This window comes from Pan troglodytes, chromosome 7, assembly GCF_028858775.2.
Source record: "Pan troglodytes isolate AG18354 chromosome 7, NHGRI_mPanTro3-v2.0_pri, whole genome shotgun sequence".
Lineage (NCBI taxonomy): Eukaryota > Metazoa > Chordata > Mammalia > Primates > Hominidae > Pan > Pan troglodytes.
Window position 1 is genome coordinate 140385022 of NC_072405.2, and position 22481 is coordinate 140407502.

At 41.7% G+C, this 22481-nt stretch overlaps 1 protein-coding gene across 13 annotated transcripts in view; it reads right to left on the reverse strand.

The window, feature by feature from the left end:
• Positions 1-22481, reverse strand: part of ASAP1 (ArfGAP with SH3 domain, ankyrin repeat and PH domain 1) — a 391937-nt gene that overhangs the window by 80539 nt on the left and 288917 nt on the right. For all 13 annotated transcript variants that reach the window (XM_063817373.1, XM_054657023.2, XM_009455915.5 and 10 more), the window contains 3 exons: positions 19900-19969; positions 4118-4205; positions 1458-1506 (listed from right to left, as the gene is read on the reverse strand). In XM_063817373.1, coding sequence (XP_063673443.1) covers positions 1458-1506; positions 4118-4205; positions 19900-19969 — 207 coding nt within the window. The remainder of the gene's footprint in view (positions 1-1457; positions 1507-4117; positions 4206-19899; positions 19970-22481) is intronic.

Genomic DNA, 22481 nt, shown 5'->3' on the forward strand with positions numbered 1-22481 from the left:
CGTTCATGAGCCAGCTCAGCCTTACCTTCCTCTTGGAAGTCGTCTCTGAGCAACAACCCCAGGAAATCATGAGGGTGTGTGCCCCGACTCTATTCCTCCAGCACATGGCCTCCTCTGTCCTTACACTTAGCACCTGCACCATGTCGTACCGACAGCCTCCTGCAGTACAGATGCAGTTCCTTCAGGGCAGGGGCTCCATCTAATTTAATGTTGTATTCTCAAGGCTTTGCATAGTCTTGGCATACAGCTGGCATTCATTAAATATTCAAATAATGAATAGCTAATTAGACCTTTCTCATCCTTTTCCTTTGTCTTTCTACCTTCTCTCTCAGTTTTCTTTCCCCACCCTGTTCCTCCCACCTCTGTATCTTTTCTACCCATGTTCTCTTCTCTTTCTGATCCTTTATCATTTCTCCTTTGAAATGGGAAAAGAGTAAAATTCCCCAGAGAAGATTGTGTGTGTGAGCAATAACAAAAGTAAGCGAGTGGGAGAGAGAAAAGAAGTGAGTATAAGGCAAAAAGTGTATGAGCAGAATTCTGTGGCTCTCCAGAAATAAGAGAGGAACATAGCATGTATTCTGTGCCACTGATGGGACAGGAAGTTTGACAGTTTATAAAACTCGGTCCAAATTACCCCAAGTACTCATTAGAAATAAAAAAAAAAAAAAGTGAACAATAATTGCCCATTTTAACAAAAACATCCCTCTTCCAAGCAGCTGAGATTTATAATAGTCACACACTGCCTTTTTCAGTCTAGACAGGCTACAGGAAAGAAGAGGGAATAAAGACAGCTCAGGACCAGGGCTAGCATTTTAAAAAAGGGGCTAGGCACTATCTAAGGTTGCATACCTGGTCAGGTGAGTGCAAAACTCCAACCCAGGAGTATGTGATACCAACCTGTTCCTTTCCACTATATCACGCTCCCTTTTATTGACTCTGTTCACCCCAGTGAAAGGCACATGGCAGTTTCCTTCCTTCAGGGCCTGGCTCACCTGCTCCTCTTACAATAATGGTCAAGTGCCCAGGTAGGCTGGCTGATATGTTTGGCCACCAAAAACTGAGCAAAGGCCCCTCCTGAGGGCAAGGGATGTGATTAAAAGATGCATAAGGCACGGTCCTTGCCCTCGAAAAGCTCTTGGTCTCTAAGGGCTGCAGACATGCACCACAGGGTCACAGAAGGTTATGAAGAGGCCACGGGCAAAGAGTAGTGAGCTATAACCCCAGAGAGGGTGAGGCTTGAGCAGAATCTTGCAGGAGGTACCAGAGCTTATTGAGTAGACAAGAGGGAGAACCACAGACAGAGAGAAGAGCAACATGTGATGGCCCACAGGCGGGAAAGAAGCATGGAGCCACCAGGCGAGGTTCTTACAAATGAAAAGAAAATGTTGATGTGTATTGTAAACAGAGAGGTGCTTTTTCAATCCAAGGCATCGCACCTTTATTTCAAAACTACTTACGCTACATAATCCTGCTCATCTTCTGCCTGAAAGTGATATGTTCTATTATCTAAAATTAAAAAAAAAGAAAAATAAGTGAAACCTTAGAAAGCAGGGTACTTTCAGGTACAACACAGATTTAAGTTCCTGGGAAGAAAACCAGTAAAAGTAGAATTTTAATATTATTTTAGTTTTACGCCATTATGTACCAGGTGCCTTGTGTATATTATTGCTCATCTTCACAAAAGCTCTATCTGTTTCTCATTTTACAGAAAAAAAAAACTGAGGCTCCAAGAGGTTCAGTGACTTACACAAGGTCACACGGCAATAAAACAGCTACATGATTCATTCTGTCAAGATTATTCTTCTTAAGTGCAACAAGAATACAATAAAATAACCACAAATACCATGCATACATCTGGCACTGCTTTTGAATAAACAGTGAGGAGAGGGGAAGGTCCTATTTGATCCAAATGGATTTCCATGACAAACTGGAGAGTGCCAGCTAATTCAGTATTTTCTGTTTCATTTTCAATTCAATTGTTACTGTGTTTTCTTTTTCTTTTTTAAAAATCTCCTTTTCAGAAATGATTCATTTACTGTTCCCCATTTGTTCTGAGACTTAACCATGGGGTAGCCCCAACACCCCCAACACTAGACATACTATGCCCCAGATGCTGGGGCTGCTCTCTGGCTGAATCAGGTTGCAGGAAGAAAGGCTCAATCTCTGCTATCCATGTAAGGGAAGGAGTGGGAAGGAGTGACCTAACTTGGATACTTTGGGCTGGGTGTACATGAGGGAAGCTCTTTCTCAATATATTCAGGTCAAACTAACATATCCTGAGCACTTCCTGTGTGACTACTCTAGGTTAGGCAATCACACCCTTCATCTCCCTTGGAGAGAGAGACAATGTGTATGTCAAAGAACACACCATGCTTAATATTACAGCTCATGGCTATAATCCTAACACTTTAGGAGGTTGAGGTAGGAGGACTGCTTAAGCCTAGGAGTTCGAGACCAGCTTCAGCAACAGAGACCCTGCCTCTACAAAAAAAATTAAAAATTAGCCAGATGTGGTGGCATGCACCTGTGGTCCCAGCTACTTGGGAGGGTGAAGCAGGAGGATCACTTGAGCCCAGGAGGTTGAGGCTGCAGTGAGCTGCAACTGAACCACTGCACTGCAGCCTGGGTGACAGAGTAAGACCCTGCCTCAAAAACAAACAAACAAACAAAAACCCCAAAACAAAACAAAACAAAAAAGAACATGCCATGGGTGGCAGAGCCTGAGAGCTTTGGTTGAATCTCTGCTTTATTGCTGTGTGACCTTCTGTAGGTCACTGAACCTCTTGGAGTCTCAGTTTTTTCTTCTGTAAAATGGAAAACTGATAGGGCTTTCATGAAGATTAGTACTAATGTATATAAGGCACCTGGCATGTAACAGATGCTCTATAACTGCCAACTATTATTAATAACCTACAGACTCTCATAACTAGGGGTTTTTGGCTTTTTGAAGTCATAAAATAATTCCAAATTTTCCTATTTCTTTCTCATCAATAACTCAATAAATCTCTTGGTCATGAAAATCACAGGGAATCTAAACTTCATACAGATGCTGCAGAATACAGTTTCGACTACCCCTAAAGAGCCTCATGACTGACTCTATCTTTTGGGTCAGGACTATTCACACAACTGCATCAGAAGGGTTTCAAAGGGCAAGAAAATATTTCTGTGCTTCTATACATAGATCATCCACTTTGGCTGTGGGTCTGCCTTGCTGGGCTGTGATAGAGAAGGAAGGATACTTAAGATTAGTGTTGCAGGATTTCAGGATATTCACGAGAGTCACTTCACTGGCACTGTCATCCTCTCTTTACAAAGAGGAGTCCTCTCAGCTACAGTGTGGGTCGGTAAGCACACCCATAGGAATCAGTACAAGCACAGGTAGCCAGCCTAAAGGAACATCTCCCCCCAACTCTTTACACACTATGAGGGCACAGGCTATAACAGGCTGTGGGGTGGGTAGCTCATTACGCTCTCTCATCACAAGAGAAAAGCAAACTCTGAACCATGAAGTAGAAGAGTGACAGGGTGCAGTGCCATCAATTCACGGAGGTTGAAGGCAGTTCTGCTTGGAAGCAAGGAAATGATTTTTCCTTTAAGAGCTAGATTTTGCAGGGATATAACTCTGGGCAAATTCGTTGTACAGATATAGTGGCACATCTGCATTCCCAAGTCTACATCCGTGCTTCTTAACCACAGGTGCACATTACAATCACCTAGTGGCTTTTTTTTTTTTTTAAACTATGTCTGGGCCTCATACCAACAACTATAATTCAGTAGATCTAAGACAGAAATGGGAATATACTAAGAAACATCTCTCCAAGGGGATAAAACTGTGTACTCACAGTCAAGCATTGGTCTAGTTCAATGTACAAATCCTAGATTCTATTCTATTGCTGGTCGGATCTGACACTGCTATGCCTTGTCAACTGCAGGTGGGCTCAGTGGAAATTAAGAGACCTGGGGCATCTTCCTAGAGCAGCACATGCAGGAATAACAAGAAACTGTTCCAATGCCAACTGTGAGGAGCCCTGCTTGGAAAAGCTGCTGACCTGGAAAATGGAAATGTGCAGGTGTCAGAAGCCACAATAACCAACTCAGAGAGAGAAAAAGGACTCACGTGATATCAGGTCAAAAGATTTTTTGTCTTCGGCATTAGGTTTTACTTGGCAGGTGAGAAGGTTCAACTTGGCTGGTTGCCTGTTAGACTGGAAAAAAAGAGAAAATGGAGAAGTTACATGCAGCTCCACTCTCTTGTCTGCAGGTTCAGTGCCCTGCAGGGCAGGTATGCTGTTCATAAGGCCTGCTCAGTGGTACAAAAATACATTTTCAGCAATGAAGAAACAGACATCTGAGCATTGTTCCAAGTTTGCTGCAAGAAGACAACAGATCTGTAGGTTTCTGCCCTCAAATATAAGCTGGTAAGTTTAGTAAAGTTTTATTTATCCCAGTTGAATTCTGAATCTCATTAAAGATGGAAAAAAAAATTAGGTGTCCTACTAAATGTCTTTAAACTGTGCATAAATATTCTGGTGATTTTTCAGAAGAGAATAAAAAAATAATCCACCTCACTTCCAATGAACAGTGGGCATGGTCCATGGAAATGCACCTTTCTGGAACCTACCCATAACTAAGCACCAACAGTTGGCACTTTTAATGCTGTATCTTACTATGAAATGTAGCTGAGCTATATTTCATTTATCCGTTCAAAATGACCCCGGTAATCAATCATCCCCAAATTGATCTCCCAGGTATCCATGGATTCAACAAATTTTGGTTGTGATGCAAAATTTACATTACTTCTCTCAGAAGTACAATGACAATTACTACCTGTGAGGCAAGGCTTAATGAACCCCAATATCTGGGGAGAGAGAAAATTTGATAAGGATTTCATATAACTTATCAGCAAATCTCTTGGTCACACATATAAAACAGACCCTATAGTATCTAGATAGTCACGCTAACTTAGGAAGTCTCACCACGTATTCACACTGGTCAAAACACTCTCCTGCCTGCCCATGTTCAAGGTCACATGCTGGACAATGGCTGATACTAGGATCCCTCCTTCCTGCAGAAGCTGACCAAGGAATGAAATGTTTGAGTGCCTGGGCTGGGCTGTGCTCGAACACGAGAAGCCTGGAGAAATAAGCAATGAAACTCTTTAATTGGACCTATATCCCTGTTTCGATTGAGAGCTGTGGTTCTGAAAATCCTAGTACCAGGTGCATCTCCAGCTGAGGAATTAAAATTTTCAGGGAAAAGAGAGGGGGAGGGAGTTAGAGACAAGTCACATCAGTAAGCCTGAAACAACAGAGATGGCATACAATCAAGACACCTTCAATGATACACTGCCACCTCTCCTTCTAAATAATGGGGATTAAACAATTTCTATTTATCTTCCTGTGCTCTCTGGACCATTTTTCAAGATCTTTCTCCCTCTATGATTTCAATGAGATTAGACATAGAAAACAATGCCCTTTGTCCCATATGTATCTATTCCAAAGCAAACTGCTTTGGGGGAGGAAGTGAGAGACCCCAGGGGATTCCATGTTCAATGCATGTACCTTTGATTTAGAAATGGAACCAGAAGTCAAGTACAAGAGAATTTTGCCAAAGAGGAAACAGTGCTTGGGAAGATTCCTGTACTCCAGAACTTGTCACCAAACCTAGAAGGGGAGGCAGGGCCTGCAAGTTTTTCTTAGAAAACAGCTGAAGAGCCAGACGAGGTGGCTCATGCCTGTAATCCCAGCACTTTGAAAGGCTGAGGTGGGTGGATCACCTGAGGTCGGGAGTTCGAGATCCGCCTGACCAACATGGAGAAACCCTGTCTCTACTAAAAATACAAAATCAGCCGGGTGTGGTGTCGGGTGCCTGTAATCCCAGCTACTCGGGAGGCTGAGGCAGGAGAATCACTTGAACTTGGGAGGCGGAGGCTGCACTGAGCCGAGATCTCGCCACTGCACTCCAGCCTGGGCAACAAGAGTGAAACTCCGTCTCAAAAAAAGAAAAAAAAAAAAAAAAAAAGAAAACAGCTGAAGTGTTTGGGTTGCTAAAGGCCTCAGACTCCAAAATCAGAATCTGTAGCCACGAAGCAGGCTTAGCTCACTGTAAAAAGAACTGTAAGTTCTACATCTCATCTTTTTGGATGTTGATAAAATTGCTGACTTTCTCATATAAATGACAATGGCATATGACCACCTGAAAAGGCAGTGACCCAGTTAATGGTGAGAACAACTCTTGCTACGATATTATGTTCCAATTTGGAGACCACATTTAAAGAAGGATGCAGAAAAGCTTGGGGAGATGAAGAGATGATTGAAAGGGTGGAAAATGGAAACTCTGAAGATGAGTTAGAGGCATTACTTAGTACAGAGGAGGGAAAGCTAGGGGGTGACTTAATGACCATCTTCAAGTATATGAAGGTTGTTATTGGGAAGGTTGGGCAGCTGTTTTCCATTAGCTCAGATGAAAAGAAATACACTCCAATTGCAGAAGATTTGGGCCAGAAATAAGGAAGAACTTCCCAAGCTTAAGTTGATTATGCATAATAAGAGGTTTCAGGTTTCTTAAGTAGAGAAGGACTGCCTTTGAAAAATTTAATAATTTTTAAGCTGACCAGGCGTGGGGGCTCAGGCCTGTAATCCCAGCACTTTGGGAGGCTGAGGCAGGCGGATCACCTGAGGCCTGGGGTTCAAGACCAGCCTGGCCAACGTGGCGAAACCCCGTCGTCTCTACTGAAAATACAAAACTTAGCTAAGCATGACGGCGCATGCCTGTAATCCCAGCTACTCAGGAGGCTAAGGCAGGAGAATCACTTGAGCCTGACAGGTGGAGGCTGCTGTAAGCCAAAGTCACGCCATTGCACTTCAGCCTGGGCAACAGGGTGACAGAGCAAGACTCCATCTCAAACAAACAAACAAACAAAAAACAAAAAAAAAAAAGAAAAAGAAAAATTTAGTAATTTTTAGACACTATTCACATTTGAATGTGACAGAAGGTTAACTTTATTTTTTAATTCTCCCAAAATCTAGATTTCTCCAGTGTTTCTGAACAATCTTACCAACAGATACAACCAAGAGTAGATACAAATCTTGAAAAAACAAAACAAAAAAAACCCATACACTCAGCTGAGTATTAACTGCAGTCAGGCAAGTTAAACAGCACTATTTACCTCTCATTTCTTTCTTTTTCTTTCTCCTTTTTGTTTTTTTTTTGAGATAGGGTCTCGCTTTGTCGGCCAGGCTAGAGTGCACTGGGGTGATCATAGATCACTGCAGTCTCAACCTCCTAGGCTCAAGCGATCCTCCCACCTCAGCCTCCCAAGTAGCTGGGACTATGGATGCACACCATCACACCTGGTTATTATTATTTTTTTTTTTTGGTATTTTTAGTGGAGACAGTCTCTCCATGTTGCCTAGGCTGCTCTTAAACTCCTGAGCTCAAGTGATCTGTCAGCCTCAAGTGGGATTACAGGCGTGAGGCACCATGCTGGCCTCAGGTCTCAGCTCTCATTTCTTTCTTTCTTTTTTTTTTTTTTAAAAAAACTTTTAGGTTTGGGGGTACATGTGATGTTTATTATGTAGGTAAACATGTGTCACAGGGGTTTGTTGTACGTATTATTTTATCATCCAGGTATTAGGCCAAGTACCCAATAGTTACCTTTTCTGCTCCTTTCCCTCCTCCCATCCTCCTCACCTCTCATTTCTAAGCATGGACTATTTCAAAGTATTTTGCTGATAAGGAATTTATATGGTTTAAGTCATTCCATGATTGACCCACAACTTCAGTGGTGATGACGTATGATGTTTATTCTCTTAGAAGTTTGCCAAATCTACTAGACTGACTTTTGCTAAATTAACATGAACCGCATTTGACACAGGCACATCTTGCCTACACATAGTGCTCTTCTCCAAACTGAGCTGCCAGTGAGGCACTTGACAAATGGCCATCATCCCAAATGTGACTTTGAGGAGCCAAGTACGCGTAAGTTTTCACTGCCTAAGCAGCTGACATACCCAGGGCTGAGCCCATGAATACCAGAGGGGAGTGGTATGTTCCACAGAAGTCCAAAAACCAAGGCATTTGAAGCACAGAAATCACTACAGTAATAATTGTAACTTCAGATGTTTGTGTAACTTTCCAAAATTTCAAAGCACTTTCTTGACATTTAGTACTAATTTATAGGTATATTGATTGGAGACTGTATAATCTTTCCTGGGATTTCAGCAGACTAAAATTAAAGTAAAACTAAATGATTTACTCTGGGCTACACCACAGTGGAACAGTTTAGGAAATGCTTTCATATTGTTTAAGTACAGGAGAGAAAAAAGAAAACAAAACAGAAGAGAAACTCTGGAAACGTCTATGTATCTATTGAGTCCTTGCTGTTGATTCCCATCCTGCTCAGAATAAACACACATCTGTGCCATGACCTCCAGGCACCAACCGCAGGCCCCTTCTCGCACTCAGCTCCTGTCACTCTGAGTTGTTCCTTTGGCTGAGGAGGGGCACTGGTCCCTCCTGCTGCTCACACACTCCTGCAGGCCCTCGGAGAGCTCCCTGCTCACTCCCTGCAGAACTCTCATCAATCAGCACCTCCTCAGAGGAGGCGGTACCTGGCCTGACCACCTCCCCATGATGTTCCATTTTTGTACACCCTGCTGTATTTTCTTTCTGGCTCTTAACACTCCTTATTTGCTTCCTGTCTTCCTTCTCACTAAGGACACACACATTTTTCTCATTAAAATGTGCTTGGCACACATCAGGTACTAGCAAGATCATGGCTCATGGCAGCCTTGACCTCCCAGGCTGAAGTGATTGTCCTACCTTAGCCTTCCTAGTAACTGGCACTATATGCGCACGCCACCACACGAGGCTAATTTAAAAAATATGTATTTTTTAGAGACAGGATTTCACTCTGTTGCCCAGGCTGGAATGCAGTGGTACAATCATGGCTCACTGCAGCCTTGAACTCCTGGGCTCAAGGCATCCTCCTGCCTCAGCCTCCCAAGTAGCTGGGACTACAGGCATGCCTCACCATGCTTGACTAATTTTTAAAATTTTTGTAGAGATGGGATCTTGGTTTGTTGCCCAGGCTGATCTTAAACTCCCAGTCTCAAGTGATCCTCCTGCCTCAGCCTCTCAAAGTGCTGAGATTATAGCCATGTACCACCGTGCCCAGCCCTCAATAAATATTTACTAAATTAATGACTACATTCCAGGCATCTTACGTCATATACTATCTCATGTACTACCTGTGAGGGAAGTCTTCAGTTTCTTTTACTAAGTGAAGAAATAAAGGCACAGTAAGGTTAAGTAACATTCCTAAGCTCTCCCAGTAAGAAAGTGGTTTGTATGGGTCAGAGCCCCCACTCCTTCTCTTCGGCGGTCACTCTGCAGTCCAGCCTGGAAAGAAAGTAATCTGATATAGCTCGGAGAATAACAGCTGGATGCCCAGCACACAAGAACATTTCCTCCTGATTACAGTAAGGGTTAGAGGTCAATGAAGCAAAAGCTCCAAAGATTAATTTCTATTTTAATATCTTCTTGGGTTATCTGACTCTCCTCTAAGTACTTACTTTCATAATTGGGGAAAAGAGAAATTTTAGAAGCCACTTTGAAATTCCTACTTACTCATTCATCATATATTTATTAAGCCTCTACCACATTCCAAGCACATCTGAAAAACACATGGTCCATGCCATTAAACATCTGTGGAAACAGACTTGATTACGTATGGGGGCCCAGGGAGCCCAGGGACCTGAGCTCAAGGGTGTGCACCAGAGATGTAGGCAAGGTTCCACAAAGGCAGCCTCAACCTTCAGAGAGGACTTGGAGGAGGGAATACGGACAAACTGGGAAGTGTGATAAGCAGGTCCAAAGGCCTGGGGCATAGGAGGGGACAAGCTGCAGGAGGTGACACTGAGCACACAGGAAGGGAGACTCTGCATATGATACTAAGAAACTCACGTTCCTATCCATGACTCTGGCAATCTACTGGAGAAAGCAGAGTGGCCAGTTAGATCTCTATTTCACGGTGGGGTGGTGGGGGGGCGGTTGGTGGGAAAGGTAGAGGAGGCAGAGAGAGGCTGAGAGAGTAAGGAAGATGAGCAATGAAATGAGGAGGGCCTGAATTAGAGCTATGTACGGTAGTGGTGCTGGTGGCCAGAGGCTTAAGACAGCTAGAAAAGGAGACTTTCAATGCATCATTCCACAAGTAACCATTACCTACTATGTGAATTATTCAGTGCAGAAATTTGAATGGTGAATGGAGGAACACATTGTTCCTGAAGGCTCTCTTGAGCAGCATCTCTTTCAAAAGCTACAAGAGCTTCTCTAAATATAGTTATGACACTTTTCAAAACTGACGATTCTACAACTCTGTTCCTTCAAACTCTGAGGCTTGTCCTTTTATAGGTTTTACTTCTCATTAAAATAAAACACATTCATAGAAGAAAAGGAGACAGAGATAGTACAAAGAAGAAACCAAACATTAGTTGTTAGAATCTCACTTTCACATGCAGCAATAATCACTGTTAATACCTTAATTTTACCAAGATGTGTGTGTGAGATGTCTGTTTTTTTTTTTTTTTTTTGACATATGTTGGTTCAACTTGTATATACTATTTTGTAAACTGTTTTTCCCAATTAACAATATACACAGATGTCTTCATTTTACACACCCCTCTCCTACACACCCTCAGACAAAAGGCAAACCTATTCAAGTTTTTGATTTTTGAAAATGTTTCAATCAGGGAAGCTCTGGGTACATTTCATGAAGAGAAGTGATGAAGATATCCCTCTGACATAATAGAAAGTGGCTGTTTAGCTAGGAAAATCATCAAATAAGTAAGTAGAAATGCATGCAGAAACAGAATGAGTCAATCCCAATTAATGTTTCTGTGTTTCCTAAAAGAAAATAAACACCGCACATTTGTCTTTAGACAGCTTAGTGTGCACCATGGTTCCAGTGTTTTTGCTGGAAGTGTAAAGTTGTTAGCACAGGCATATTTCTCAGTTAGCAGAAAACAGCTGCTACTGGAATTAGTACCCAGAAATGAAATTATTTCCTCCCATCATCTTACTGAATTTCTCTGCTTTACAAACAAGAAGTGAACATTAATTACTTGGAAAATAGGCCTGACCCAGCCAGGATGAGGCTGACGCGTGGAAAGAGGTAAAAATAAAATGACAAAGCTCTCTTCACTTCCTATGCTAGTGTCTGAAAACAGAGCTGCTCAGACCATTATGGTCATTTCAAAGTTTTCATTCAATAAATATTTTTTTAGACACCTACTGTGCCCTACAGGGACATATATTTTTGGCATACGATCAATAACTACAACCGTGGTAAGAAATTAAGGTACATGCTGAACACTTACCACTGCAGAGAGATCTTATCGCCAGAATTTTAGCAATCAAGACTATTGGCTTTTGGCCTTCCAAACAGATAAAAGGTAACAATTTTTTTAAAAAACTGAGTACCTAAACTGCCAGATGCATTATATGAATTCTATTATTTAATTTTTGCAATGACTCTATGAGTTAGGTACTGTTCCCAAACCCATTTCATAAATGAGGTAACCAAGGATCAGGAAGGTGAAGTAAACTAACCTATGTTTTACAAAAAGTAAAAGGCAAAGCTGAATTCTGAACAAATCTCTTCTCACTTATCACACTGTTTCCCTGTCAAGCCAAGCCCTAGGAAAACTTACAAAGTCAGTCAAAATATAGCTTTACTGTTTTGCCTTTTCTGGTTCTTACTGCCCTTAAATGGCCAGTTCCCTCATTTTCCCTCCAGATGCACGTTCCAAACTCCAAATTTATTACTCTGTGGCCACAACTAAAGCTCTCACATCCCCTGTGTGATCCTTCAGACAGGGAAAAAGATAAGTAGCGATTATCTAACTGAAGTAATTCATTCTAGAGTAGATGGCTGAATTCTCTTAACCCTCCCAACCATTTTATTAATTTTTTTGTCAAACATTTATCACTGTATCTCCCAATCATTTTAATAAAGGGACTCATTTCCAGTTGGCAGAATGTATGTATATGTGAGAAAGAAATATTTGAAAATGGAGATCTCCAAGAAAATGTTTTTTATTGCAGCAAGGAATTGGTTACCTTACTTTTGAGAGGATGTTCCACTCAAATCAACATTAAACAATCAATGCTACAATGCAAATAGAAAAAAAGAGCTTACTGGGGCTCCTGCTAAGACGTGGCGCTGATGTTACTGCATCCAATGAATGTGCCAGATAGTCATCCATGCAGGCATTTCTGCAAATATGTATTAAGTACCTACTATTTGATAGTATATAGAGTTTGGGCCAATACAGGAAGAATTTTTAAATTCACATTTCCTATTAATTTCAGTAGCCACTTTATGTCATGCTATCCAACAAGGGTACATAAAACTAAAACCTTCAGACTTGGAATATTTGTATAAAATGCATTAATTTGATAGTAAAACATCTGAGCTATGGCATATGTTTTTTTCTTTTTTTTAGACGGAGTCTCGCTCTGTTGCCCAGACTGGAGTACAGTGGTGTGATCTTGGCTTACTGCAACCTCTGCCTCCTGGGTTCAAGCGATTCTCCTGCCTCAGCCTCCTGAGTAGCTGGGATTACAGGCACGCGCCACCACACCCGGCTACTTTTCTGTATTTTTAGTAGAGACGGGGTTTCACCATGTTGGCCAGGCTGTTCTTGAACTCATGACCTCGTGAATGGCTGAGACAAAATGTGTTTGAGGCTTTTATTAGCCTCACACAGAAAGGGCAGTCTTTAAAGCGAGGGCATCATTATGTTGATGAGAACACAGCATTTACTCATGCTGGGCTCCATGCCATGTGTTTTACATATACTTGCTCACTTAATTCTCATAACCACCCTACAACTAAGTACCACTATTATTACTATTTGAGAGATGTGGAAAATAAGGCACCAAAAGGTTAAGTTAACTCAGCCTTAAGGTCACAGCTGTTAACAACAGAACATTAGGTCAAAGTAAAACTTTTTTTTTTTTTTTTTTTTGAGATGGGGTCTCACTCTGTCGCCCAGGGTGGGGTACGGTGGTGTGATCTTGGCTCATTGCAACCTCTGCCACATGGGCTTCAGTGATCCTCCTGCCTGAGCCTCCCAAGGAGCTGGTACAACAGGCATGTGCCACCATACCTGGCTACGTTTTGTGTTTTTTTTTTTTTTAGAGATGGGGTTTTGCCACGTAGCCCAGGCTGGTCTCGAAGTCCTGGACTTAAGCCTCAAACTCCCAAAGTGCTGGGTTTACAGGTGAGAGCCAATGCACCTGGCCTGAAACATTTTTAAGAACTCTATTATTTCTTATATTAGGAATGTGGGCAGGAGGTAACATCACAGCTGGTGTCAAACTGCAGGTTCCTTGGTTTTACACCTTCAAATTTGTAAATCAAGACTTTAAAAAAGCCTTTTTACCCCTTAGTAAAAGTAAAAAAAACCTTTTTACCCCTTAGCATATACCTTCGTATATGCTAAGACCTCTGTATATGCTAAGGACCAACAGCACATACTCTAACCAAACGGTCACACTTTCTAAATTTGTGAGCTCTAAATTTGTGAGCCTGGGTTTAACTGGCTCCAAAGTTCGCCCTCTTACAACTGACAGTGCTGCTTTCTAATCTGTTGGAGCGAAGAAAAATATTCTCATTCTCTCTTTTCAGTGACAATGAGAGTAAAGACGTGGAATCAGAGGACAGCCAAGGAGAGCTCCGAAGGCCAGTAACAGAAACAAGGTTACTGAATACATGAATAGCAAAGAAGAGAGCAATCCATTTTGCAGGTCTCTTCCTGTTTCCTGTATGTGCTTTCAGTGCTTCTTTTAAAGCCCTGGAAGCTGAATGTTATCTTCAGCGCTCTGGATAGGGCAAGAAAACAACAGACCTTAGATCCAAAGATCCAAAGGAAAGGGAGAAGAGACACAACCAATTCTTGCTTTAGTGAAATGCCATGGAAGGTGACAGAGCTGCTGTTAATCCCTAAAGGCAGAAATTAAATTTCTATGAGAGAAGAGGTACCCCAAATGGGCTCTGTAAAGTACACTGAGTAGTAATGAAAATAGCAATACAAAAGAATTCCAACGGCCAGGTGTGGCAGCTCACGTCTGTAATCCCAGAACTTTGGGAAGCCGAGGTGGGTGGATCACTTGAAGTCATGAATTTGAGACCAGCCTGGCCAACATGGTGAAACTCCGTCTCTACTAAAAATACTAAAAATTAGCTGGCTGTGGTGGCGCATGCCTGTAGTCCCAGCTACTCAGGAGGCTGTGACATGAGAATTGCTTGAGCCCAGGGAGCCAAGATGGTGCCACTGCACTCCAAAGGGAAATGCAGTCTCAAAAAAAAAAAAAAAAAAAGATTTCCAATAAACCACAGTTTAAAATGGGGACAGTTGTACATTAGAGAAGTAGTAATAATAATAGCTGACATTTATTGAGCACTAATTCTGCCCTACGTTCTGTTCTAATTATTTATAATCAATAAACTCATTTAATCTTTACAATCACTTATGAATTAGGCCTCATTAATAGCCCCATTTTATTTAGATGGAAAATCCTCACTAGAGATTCAGTGTCAGGGTTGAAATTCAAGTCTAGGCAGTCTGGCTCCAGGGTTCCAGATGCTGTGATCCTACTTCAGCTTACTGAGATGACAAGAGCTATTAAGTTTAAGGAACACTTATTGTGGTCCAGGCTCTGCAAAGCTTTAAATGCATCATCTTATTTAATTCTCGTAACATGGAAGACAGGTAGTGTTATTCTGCTTCACAGATTAGTACAAGTAGCTTAATAAAAGGCACATACAATAAGATCCTGAATGGGCATTTACTGCAGATGGACTCAAAAGGATGTGGTCTGACTCTCCCCCTGTTCAAAATGATCAGCCCATCAAGCAGGTGGACACACACACATTATCCACCTAAGAGGTGGAACCTCTAAAGAGGCCAGCTGGATTTCCAACCCTTTTGAGTAAAACACCAGACCTTAATGAACTTCTGTGTGCTATTAAAAATACTGTTGGTGTTGGTTGATTGAGAAAAAAGTGACGATAAATTTAATAATCGTTGTAAGTGCTAATCATAAGGGCATCTGAAGACATCTGAAAGATGTAATGTATTATTTAGGCAGTTTCAGATTCAAATATAAATTCTTAGAACACTTGCATTATCTTCATGACAAGTACTCCTCCTTCTCCTCCCTTCCTGGAATCCCTTACAGCCTTCTCTACCCTAAGACCCCTGACTAATTCAAGGAGTATCAAGATAAGGCCAAGGTAAGCAGTTCCACTGCAAAGAACTGTTATTCATGAAACTTTCAAAGACCTAACAACAATCTGGCAGCTGAGGAAAAAAAAACCCTATGATACAGTAGAAAGAGTACAGGCTTTAAGGCTGGAAAACTGGTCCAGCTATTTACAAACTTCATGACCCTGAGCATGGGATTTAACCTCTCTGAGCTTCATCTATAAAATGCAGTCTCATTAGAAAAGTATTCACTGAGCACTAAGTACACGTCAGGCAATGTGTTAGGTACCGAAAATTCAAAGATGAGTAAGATGCGGTCCCTACCTCCTAGGAATTTCCAGCATAGTGAGAAATGAAGATAGTGATGCCTATCTTGTAGGGCCATCTTGAAGATGAAGTGCAGGGTGCATTCTAAGTGCTGCATAAATGGCAGTTCTCTTTTTACAACCCATTATTTAAACAGAATGTGACACTGGTTAATTCACAGAGCAGGGTTTTTGAAGAACATAGCTGCTTATACTTTTGAAATTGATTTTTCAAGATTACTACAATAAATATGTCAACTGTAATTCTTATACTTTCTGTTGTAATTTGTTTTATGATATTTATTTATACTACAATACTTTTAGTTAGAAAAAACAAACAATTCAAAACTATAGAAATGATAATAGTTTAGTCGCTTCATATAAGCTTTATACTTGAGTTTTGAGGCTAAAACTTTTTTTTCTTGAGACAGGGCCTGGCTCTGTCGCCCAGGCTGGAGTGCAGTGGCGCAATCTTGGCTCACTGCGGCCTCTGCCTCCCAGGTTCAAGCGATCCTCCCACTTCACAGCCTCCCAAGTAGCTTGGAATACAGGTGTGCACCATCCTGCCCAGCTAATTTTTGCATTTTTTTTTTTGTAGAGATAGGGTTTCTCCATGTTGCCCAGGCTGGTCTCGAACTCCTGGGCTCAAGTGATCTGCCTGTCTCAGCCTCCCAAAATGAGGCATGAGCGGATTACAGGCATGAGCCACCGCGTCTGGCCTGAGGCTAACTGAAATGTTTGCCAAAGATTTGTTGGAACTGGTATTTTGAAATGAAAGCATCTTATACTGTGTTTAGAACATACTAGATGGTCCATAGTTGGAAGCTGCTATCATCAATATTACTACTGTTATAGCAAATTCAGAGATTCACACTGAATTTGGTTCCCACAGTTCTGCATTACTTTGAATAGTTGGTAAAAAAATTTTTTTTGTCTTAACAGATACATAAAAAGCAAAGAATTTACAAATGAAATCTTCTAAGGATGGGCTGCCAATTTTTCAGGTGTACATAGAAATGTATTTCTCCTTAGAATAGTAAGCTGGGGAGATTAATCACCTCTGGTGCAGACCTTGCTTGGGTGGCCAAGCCAACAAACCCTGCACCATTAATCTAAATGCATACTTGGCCTTCTCCTGAATCACTTTGATAAGAACAATTTGCAAAGGTGACACTGATGAGGGCCTTCAAACCAAAGAATTTCCATGTGTCCCAAACACCTCAAGTTTTCTGACAACAAAAGCTCTTCTCCCCACTTTTTCAAAGAAGCCCTTTATGTTTTTCTCAGAAAACTGCTGGCCTTGATTTTCAATCTAATTCTAATCAATGGTGTTTGCAAAGTCAGGAAAAGCCAGCTAAAACTGGCTAGAGACCTTTCTGTGGGAGCAGCAATGTGATTATGAGTGATGTAACTGGCAGCAAAAAAGGTCTGGGCCAAAGCCAGTGAAAAGTGGGGAACAGAATAGCACAAATTAGCAGGAGGGAATCAGAAGTTAGGAGAGTAAGCCATTTCCCTCCAGGCTGCTCTGGGGGAAATGCTCTGATGTTTGTAGCAGGAGGGTTTGCTTGTCAACAGATTTCAGTATTGTCAGCAACATCCAATAAACTAACGGTAATAGCAGCAATAAGTATTAACAGAATGGCCACACATGGCATGTTATCTCACTGAATCCTCATATAATCTTTATGTGTTAAATACTTTTCTCAAGGTCACAAAGTAAATGGCAAAGTTGGCATTCAGACTCACATCAGACAGATGCCACAGTCCATTATCTTAGCCACTAAACAATGTGGATGATGTGATGAGACTTGTTAATTCAAGCCTTAAGAATGCATATAAACAGTTGTTTTGGCCACAACAATGTGTTTTGGCAGGAATAAAATCAGGAGGGGGAAGGGAACTTATTTTATTTTTAGCAAATTGCCCAAGGTCATATAACCACTAAGCAGTGCCACTGATTCACTTCATCAACTATATGATCTCCCATCACTCTGCACTGCCTTCCACAGCAGATTCCTAAGAAAAGCAAATAGATACAACATGATAAAACCATCATATAACTTCTCAAAATGCCTAGTGAGGACTGTTACAGCCTCACAAATCCAAGGGGAGAGCTCTGCAGCAGAAGGCAAAGAGAGTTAGGGTACGCATGGTAACGCTGGCCAGGTGCGGTGGCTCATGCCTGTAATCCCAGCACTTTGGGAGGCCGAGGCTGGTGGATCACTTAAGCTCAGGAGCTTGAGACCAGCTGGGCAACACAGCGAAACCCCTACCTCTACAAAAAAATACCAAAATTAGCTGGGCGTGGTGAAGTGTGCCTGCATTCCCAGCTACTTAGGAGGCTGAGATGGGAGGATGGCTTGGGCCCAGGATGCAGACGTTGCAGTAAGCCGAGATCATGCTACTGCATTCCAGCCTGGGCGACAGAGCCAGACCCTGTCTCAAACAAAACAAAATGAAACAAAACAAAACAAAAACATGGTAACTGACTAAAAACTCACCATCTATATAGTCAAAGGATCAGAAATGTTCACTCTGGCATACACAGATGACTGTGTATGGAATTAAATATAAGAAAACAAAAATTATCTAATTTTTCATTCATGCATCTTTGATGCCTACGCCAGAACATGGCAGAATGGAAGCTTAACAAAAGATTGCTGAAGAAGGGCCAGGCGTGGAGGCTCACGCCTGTAATCCCAGCACTTTGGGAGGCCGAAGCGGGCAGATCACAAGGTCAGGAGTTTGAGACCAGCCTGGTCAATATGATGAAACCCTGTCTCTACTAAAAATACAAAAATTAGCCAGGTGTGGTGGTGGGCGCCTGTAGTCCCAGCTACTCAAGAGGCTGAGGCAGGAGAATCGCTTGAACCTGGGAGATGGAGGTTACAGTGAGCCAAGACTGCACCACTGCACTCCAGCCTGGGTGAAAGAGCGAGACTCAGTCTCAAAAAAAAAAAAAAAAAAAAAAAGATTGCTGAAGAAATGAATAACTGTTAGACAGCCTCAATCATAATTACAAACAGATCCAAGTCTGTAGACAGGATTTCTGATATCAGATGGGTAGCTGGACACAACTGGCATGACAGCTAAAAATCTCAGCTGGGCTGTTTGAGGGAAATTGCAGACCTCTGAGGAATTCCTCCGAAGAATCACTGAAAAGTGTGCTGCGAGGGGCAAGGGACAGAGACAATGCAACTGCTCAAGTTCCATAAAGGACAACAATCTTTAAGATGTGTGCAGTCATTTACCACAAAGGACTGGGCCACAAGTGTATACTAAGAGCCTTCTGTATGTCAAGTTCTGTGTGAGAGGCTGAAGACAGAAAGAACAGGACTAGTAAGTGCCCAAGGGGGCACTTACAGTCTAGTAAGATGATGTGTTCTGCAGGAAGAGAGAGAAAGGCCACAAGGACTAATGTCAGACAGACACCCGAGTTTGAACTTCCAATTCTGTGAGTAACTAGCCAAGTTACAGCTGTTCTTTGTGCTTCAGTTTCTTCATCTGTAAAATGAAGGTTATTATACCACATGGGTTGTTGGGAGGATTAACTGAAATAAAGTTTATGAAGGTAAGTGGTACTTCCTTTCCTCCCTGATAGATATCTAAAGTCAGCTGTAAGTCATACAAAATTGCCAACATAATAAATGCTCATCTCTCATTTCTACTATTCTGCTGGCAATTCATTGAGCAGTGCCCCAAGGACATCACTTGGCACAGGATACTGTAATTTAATGAGTTTTTAAAATCCAAACTGAGATTACTGGGTTAAACAGCAAGCACATTAAAAAAGTCTTGGCATATACTTTGCCATTTCCATTCCTGCTTGGTACATTTTCCACTACAATCTCTGCATCTTTAAGAACTGAAAAGAGTTTTCTGTTGGTTTAAAAAGGGCAAAACTTACTGTGCACTTCTTTGACTACCACCAAGGTTTTTACATCTACTGTTACGTTTCCTACATTATTTTTACATGCAAAGAACAGCCTGTCATCTCTATAATTCAAAAACCTAGGTTTTTCAGAACAACCAATATTTCCCAAAAGATAAGATTACGAAATCAAAATACCGTATTCATTTTGAGAGAGCAAAAAAAAAAAGTTTCTAGTGATGCCAAAGAATGGTGCAGACCACCACAGGACAAGATAAAACTTTTTTTTTTTTTTTTTTTTTTGGTAAAGGAATATCTAAAATGATCTGACCCAAATGCATAAATATATTTGCGCCAATTTTTACTGCTGAGTACATAATCGTGTTTGCTTTCTGGCCCATGAGGCCAGAAAACATAACGATGGGCAGGGTAAATTAAGAAACATACTCACTGTGGCATGTGAGATGGTCAGAATCCCATTCTTGACAGAACACTTCCTCCTCTGCCATACTTTCCGGATCCTAAGGAGGAAGTCAAACACAGCTAGATATAGTATCTGATTCACTCTGGGACATGCGACGATACAGTATGATACGTAATAATAATTACAAAATAACTTCCCCAAACCAAAAAATCCAACCCCCCAAAAAAAATCCTGGTTGCCTTTTATTATCCCAGGTGGAAGGCAATTCACACAAGTAGCCATGTACAAGGATGCTCATTACAGCATTGCTTTTTAATTTTTTTTTTGAGATGGAGTCTTGCTCTGTTGCCCAAGATAGAGTGGTGCAGTGGCATGATCTCGGCTCACTGCAACCTCCATCTCCCGGGTTGAAGCGATTCTCCTGCCTCAGCCTCCCGAGCAGCTGGGATTATAGGCTCCTGCCACTGCGCCCGGCTAATTTTTTTATTTTTAGTAGAAATGGGGCTTCACCATCTTGGCCAGGCTGGTCTCGAACTCCTGACCTCATGATCCACCAGCCTTGGCCTCCCAAAGCGCTGAGATTACAGGTGTGAGCCACAGCGCCTGGCCAGCACTGCTTTTTAAATATATATATGTATATATATATATATATTTTGAGACAGGGTCTTGCTCTGACATCCAGGCTAGAGTACAGTGGCATAATCATGGCTCACTGCAGCCTTGACTTCTCAGACTCATATGATCCTCCCACCTCAACCTCCAGAGTAGCTGGGACCACAGGCACACCCCACCATGCCTGGCTAATTTTTACATTTTTTGTAGACAAGGTTTTGCCATGTTGCCCAGAATGGTCTCAAACTCCTGGGCTCATGCGATCTGCCCGCCTCGCCCTCCCAGAATGCTGAAATTACAGGTGTGAGCCACTGTGACTGGCCGTGGCACTGCTTTGGACAGTAAAAATGGGAAATAGAAACAATAATAATCTAACAGCAGGAGACTCAATAAATGAATGACAGGTACTACAATGATATAATAATAACTCCTCTCTAGGAAGGGGACCCAAACCTGTCGGGGGTGGTGTTAATTAAGTAGTTTTCAACCATATCTGTGAATCTTTCATAAGAATGTTCAATTGATTACTTTTGTTATTAATAATTGATTTTTAAAAATTAAGAAAGTGGTTGGGCATGGTGGCTCATGCCCGTAATCCCAGCACTCTGGGAGGCTGAGGTGGGAGGACTGCTTCAGCCCAGGAGTTCAAGACCAGCCTGGACAACATAGGGAAATCCCATATCTACAAAAAATAAAAATTAAAGTTAAGAAAGTAACTCAAGAAGTCTGCCACGCAAGGAGCGAGGGGTGAACTGCCTCGGGATGTACAGGACAAGCTTAGCCAGGGCTCAAGAATGCATCATCATTTTTGGTAACTCATACACCACCCCTTTAGGGGTCTTCCAGAGACAGAATGGTGCCTCAGAGCCCCGAGAAAAAACTGTTCATGATTCACAAAGGGAAGTAAATGGTGACCAAATCATTCACAAATAGTTAGTAACAAGTGATAGACATTTTGAAAAATGTGATTTGATGATATTGAAGGATAAAAAAAGCCAAAGAGAACGAATTAAAACTTGGAAGAGTTTTGTGTGTGTGAAGCTCCAGGCACAGACGAGACTGCATGTGTGGTAGATCTGCGTGTGTGCAGGTAGATGCAAATGCACTAGTTGAGACTAACTACTTCCATCAGATAAGAAGAAATGGGCAGGGAACAGTGATTCCCTAGGCTGGAAGTAAGTTTTGAAGGCCTTCTGTTGCTGTGGAAACAAATGACATCAGGAGACCACTGTAGCTTTCCCAGGCGTTTAAAACAGTATCATCTTGTGTTTTTCTTTTCCTTCTTAAATTAGTCCTCTAAGAAAGCTGCCACAACACAAATTTAAAACCATCTCTAAACACAAATAATATTGTGCATTTAACTACTAGAAGCACAGTTTGTTCTAAAGCATGCTTCACAGAAGGAAGTAAGAATCTGACACCATCTAACATACTGTATTCAAAATGCTAGCCTTGCTGAGGAGGTAATTTAACTACTAATTGATAAACCATTCTCAAATAAGAGCTAAATCACATACTTTCTTCTAGAAGTACTGACCAGGGAAATGTCTGATTAGAGGTGGCATCTCTCAACTAATCAGAGCCACATTTGGTTAATGTGACTAACTCTCTGCAAGTAGTTTTGCATCCATCTTACTCTCACAAGAGCCTGCTAACATAGGTGAGGCATCCCTGTATACACTAAGCCAAAACCAGTGTCATCCTAAATATCAAACACTCAATCCACCAATCAAACTATTCAACCTTCAGGAATAGTTTAAAGTCTCAGTTTATCCATTTTATTAAGTCTTTACTCATTAGTTTTACTTACACATGTATATTATGGAAACAATACACACACACGCGCGCGCACACACCCCTTCTCTTCTGCTGCTAATAAAGCCAAGGAAAGTAACACAGAAGCATTATTCTGGGTTGACAGAGACTGTGACTGAGGCACTTTCAGATCGCCAGAGGAAAGGGAACAATCTTGAGATATCTCCTGGCACAGTTGAGAG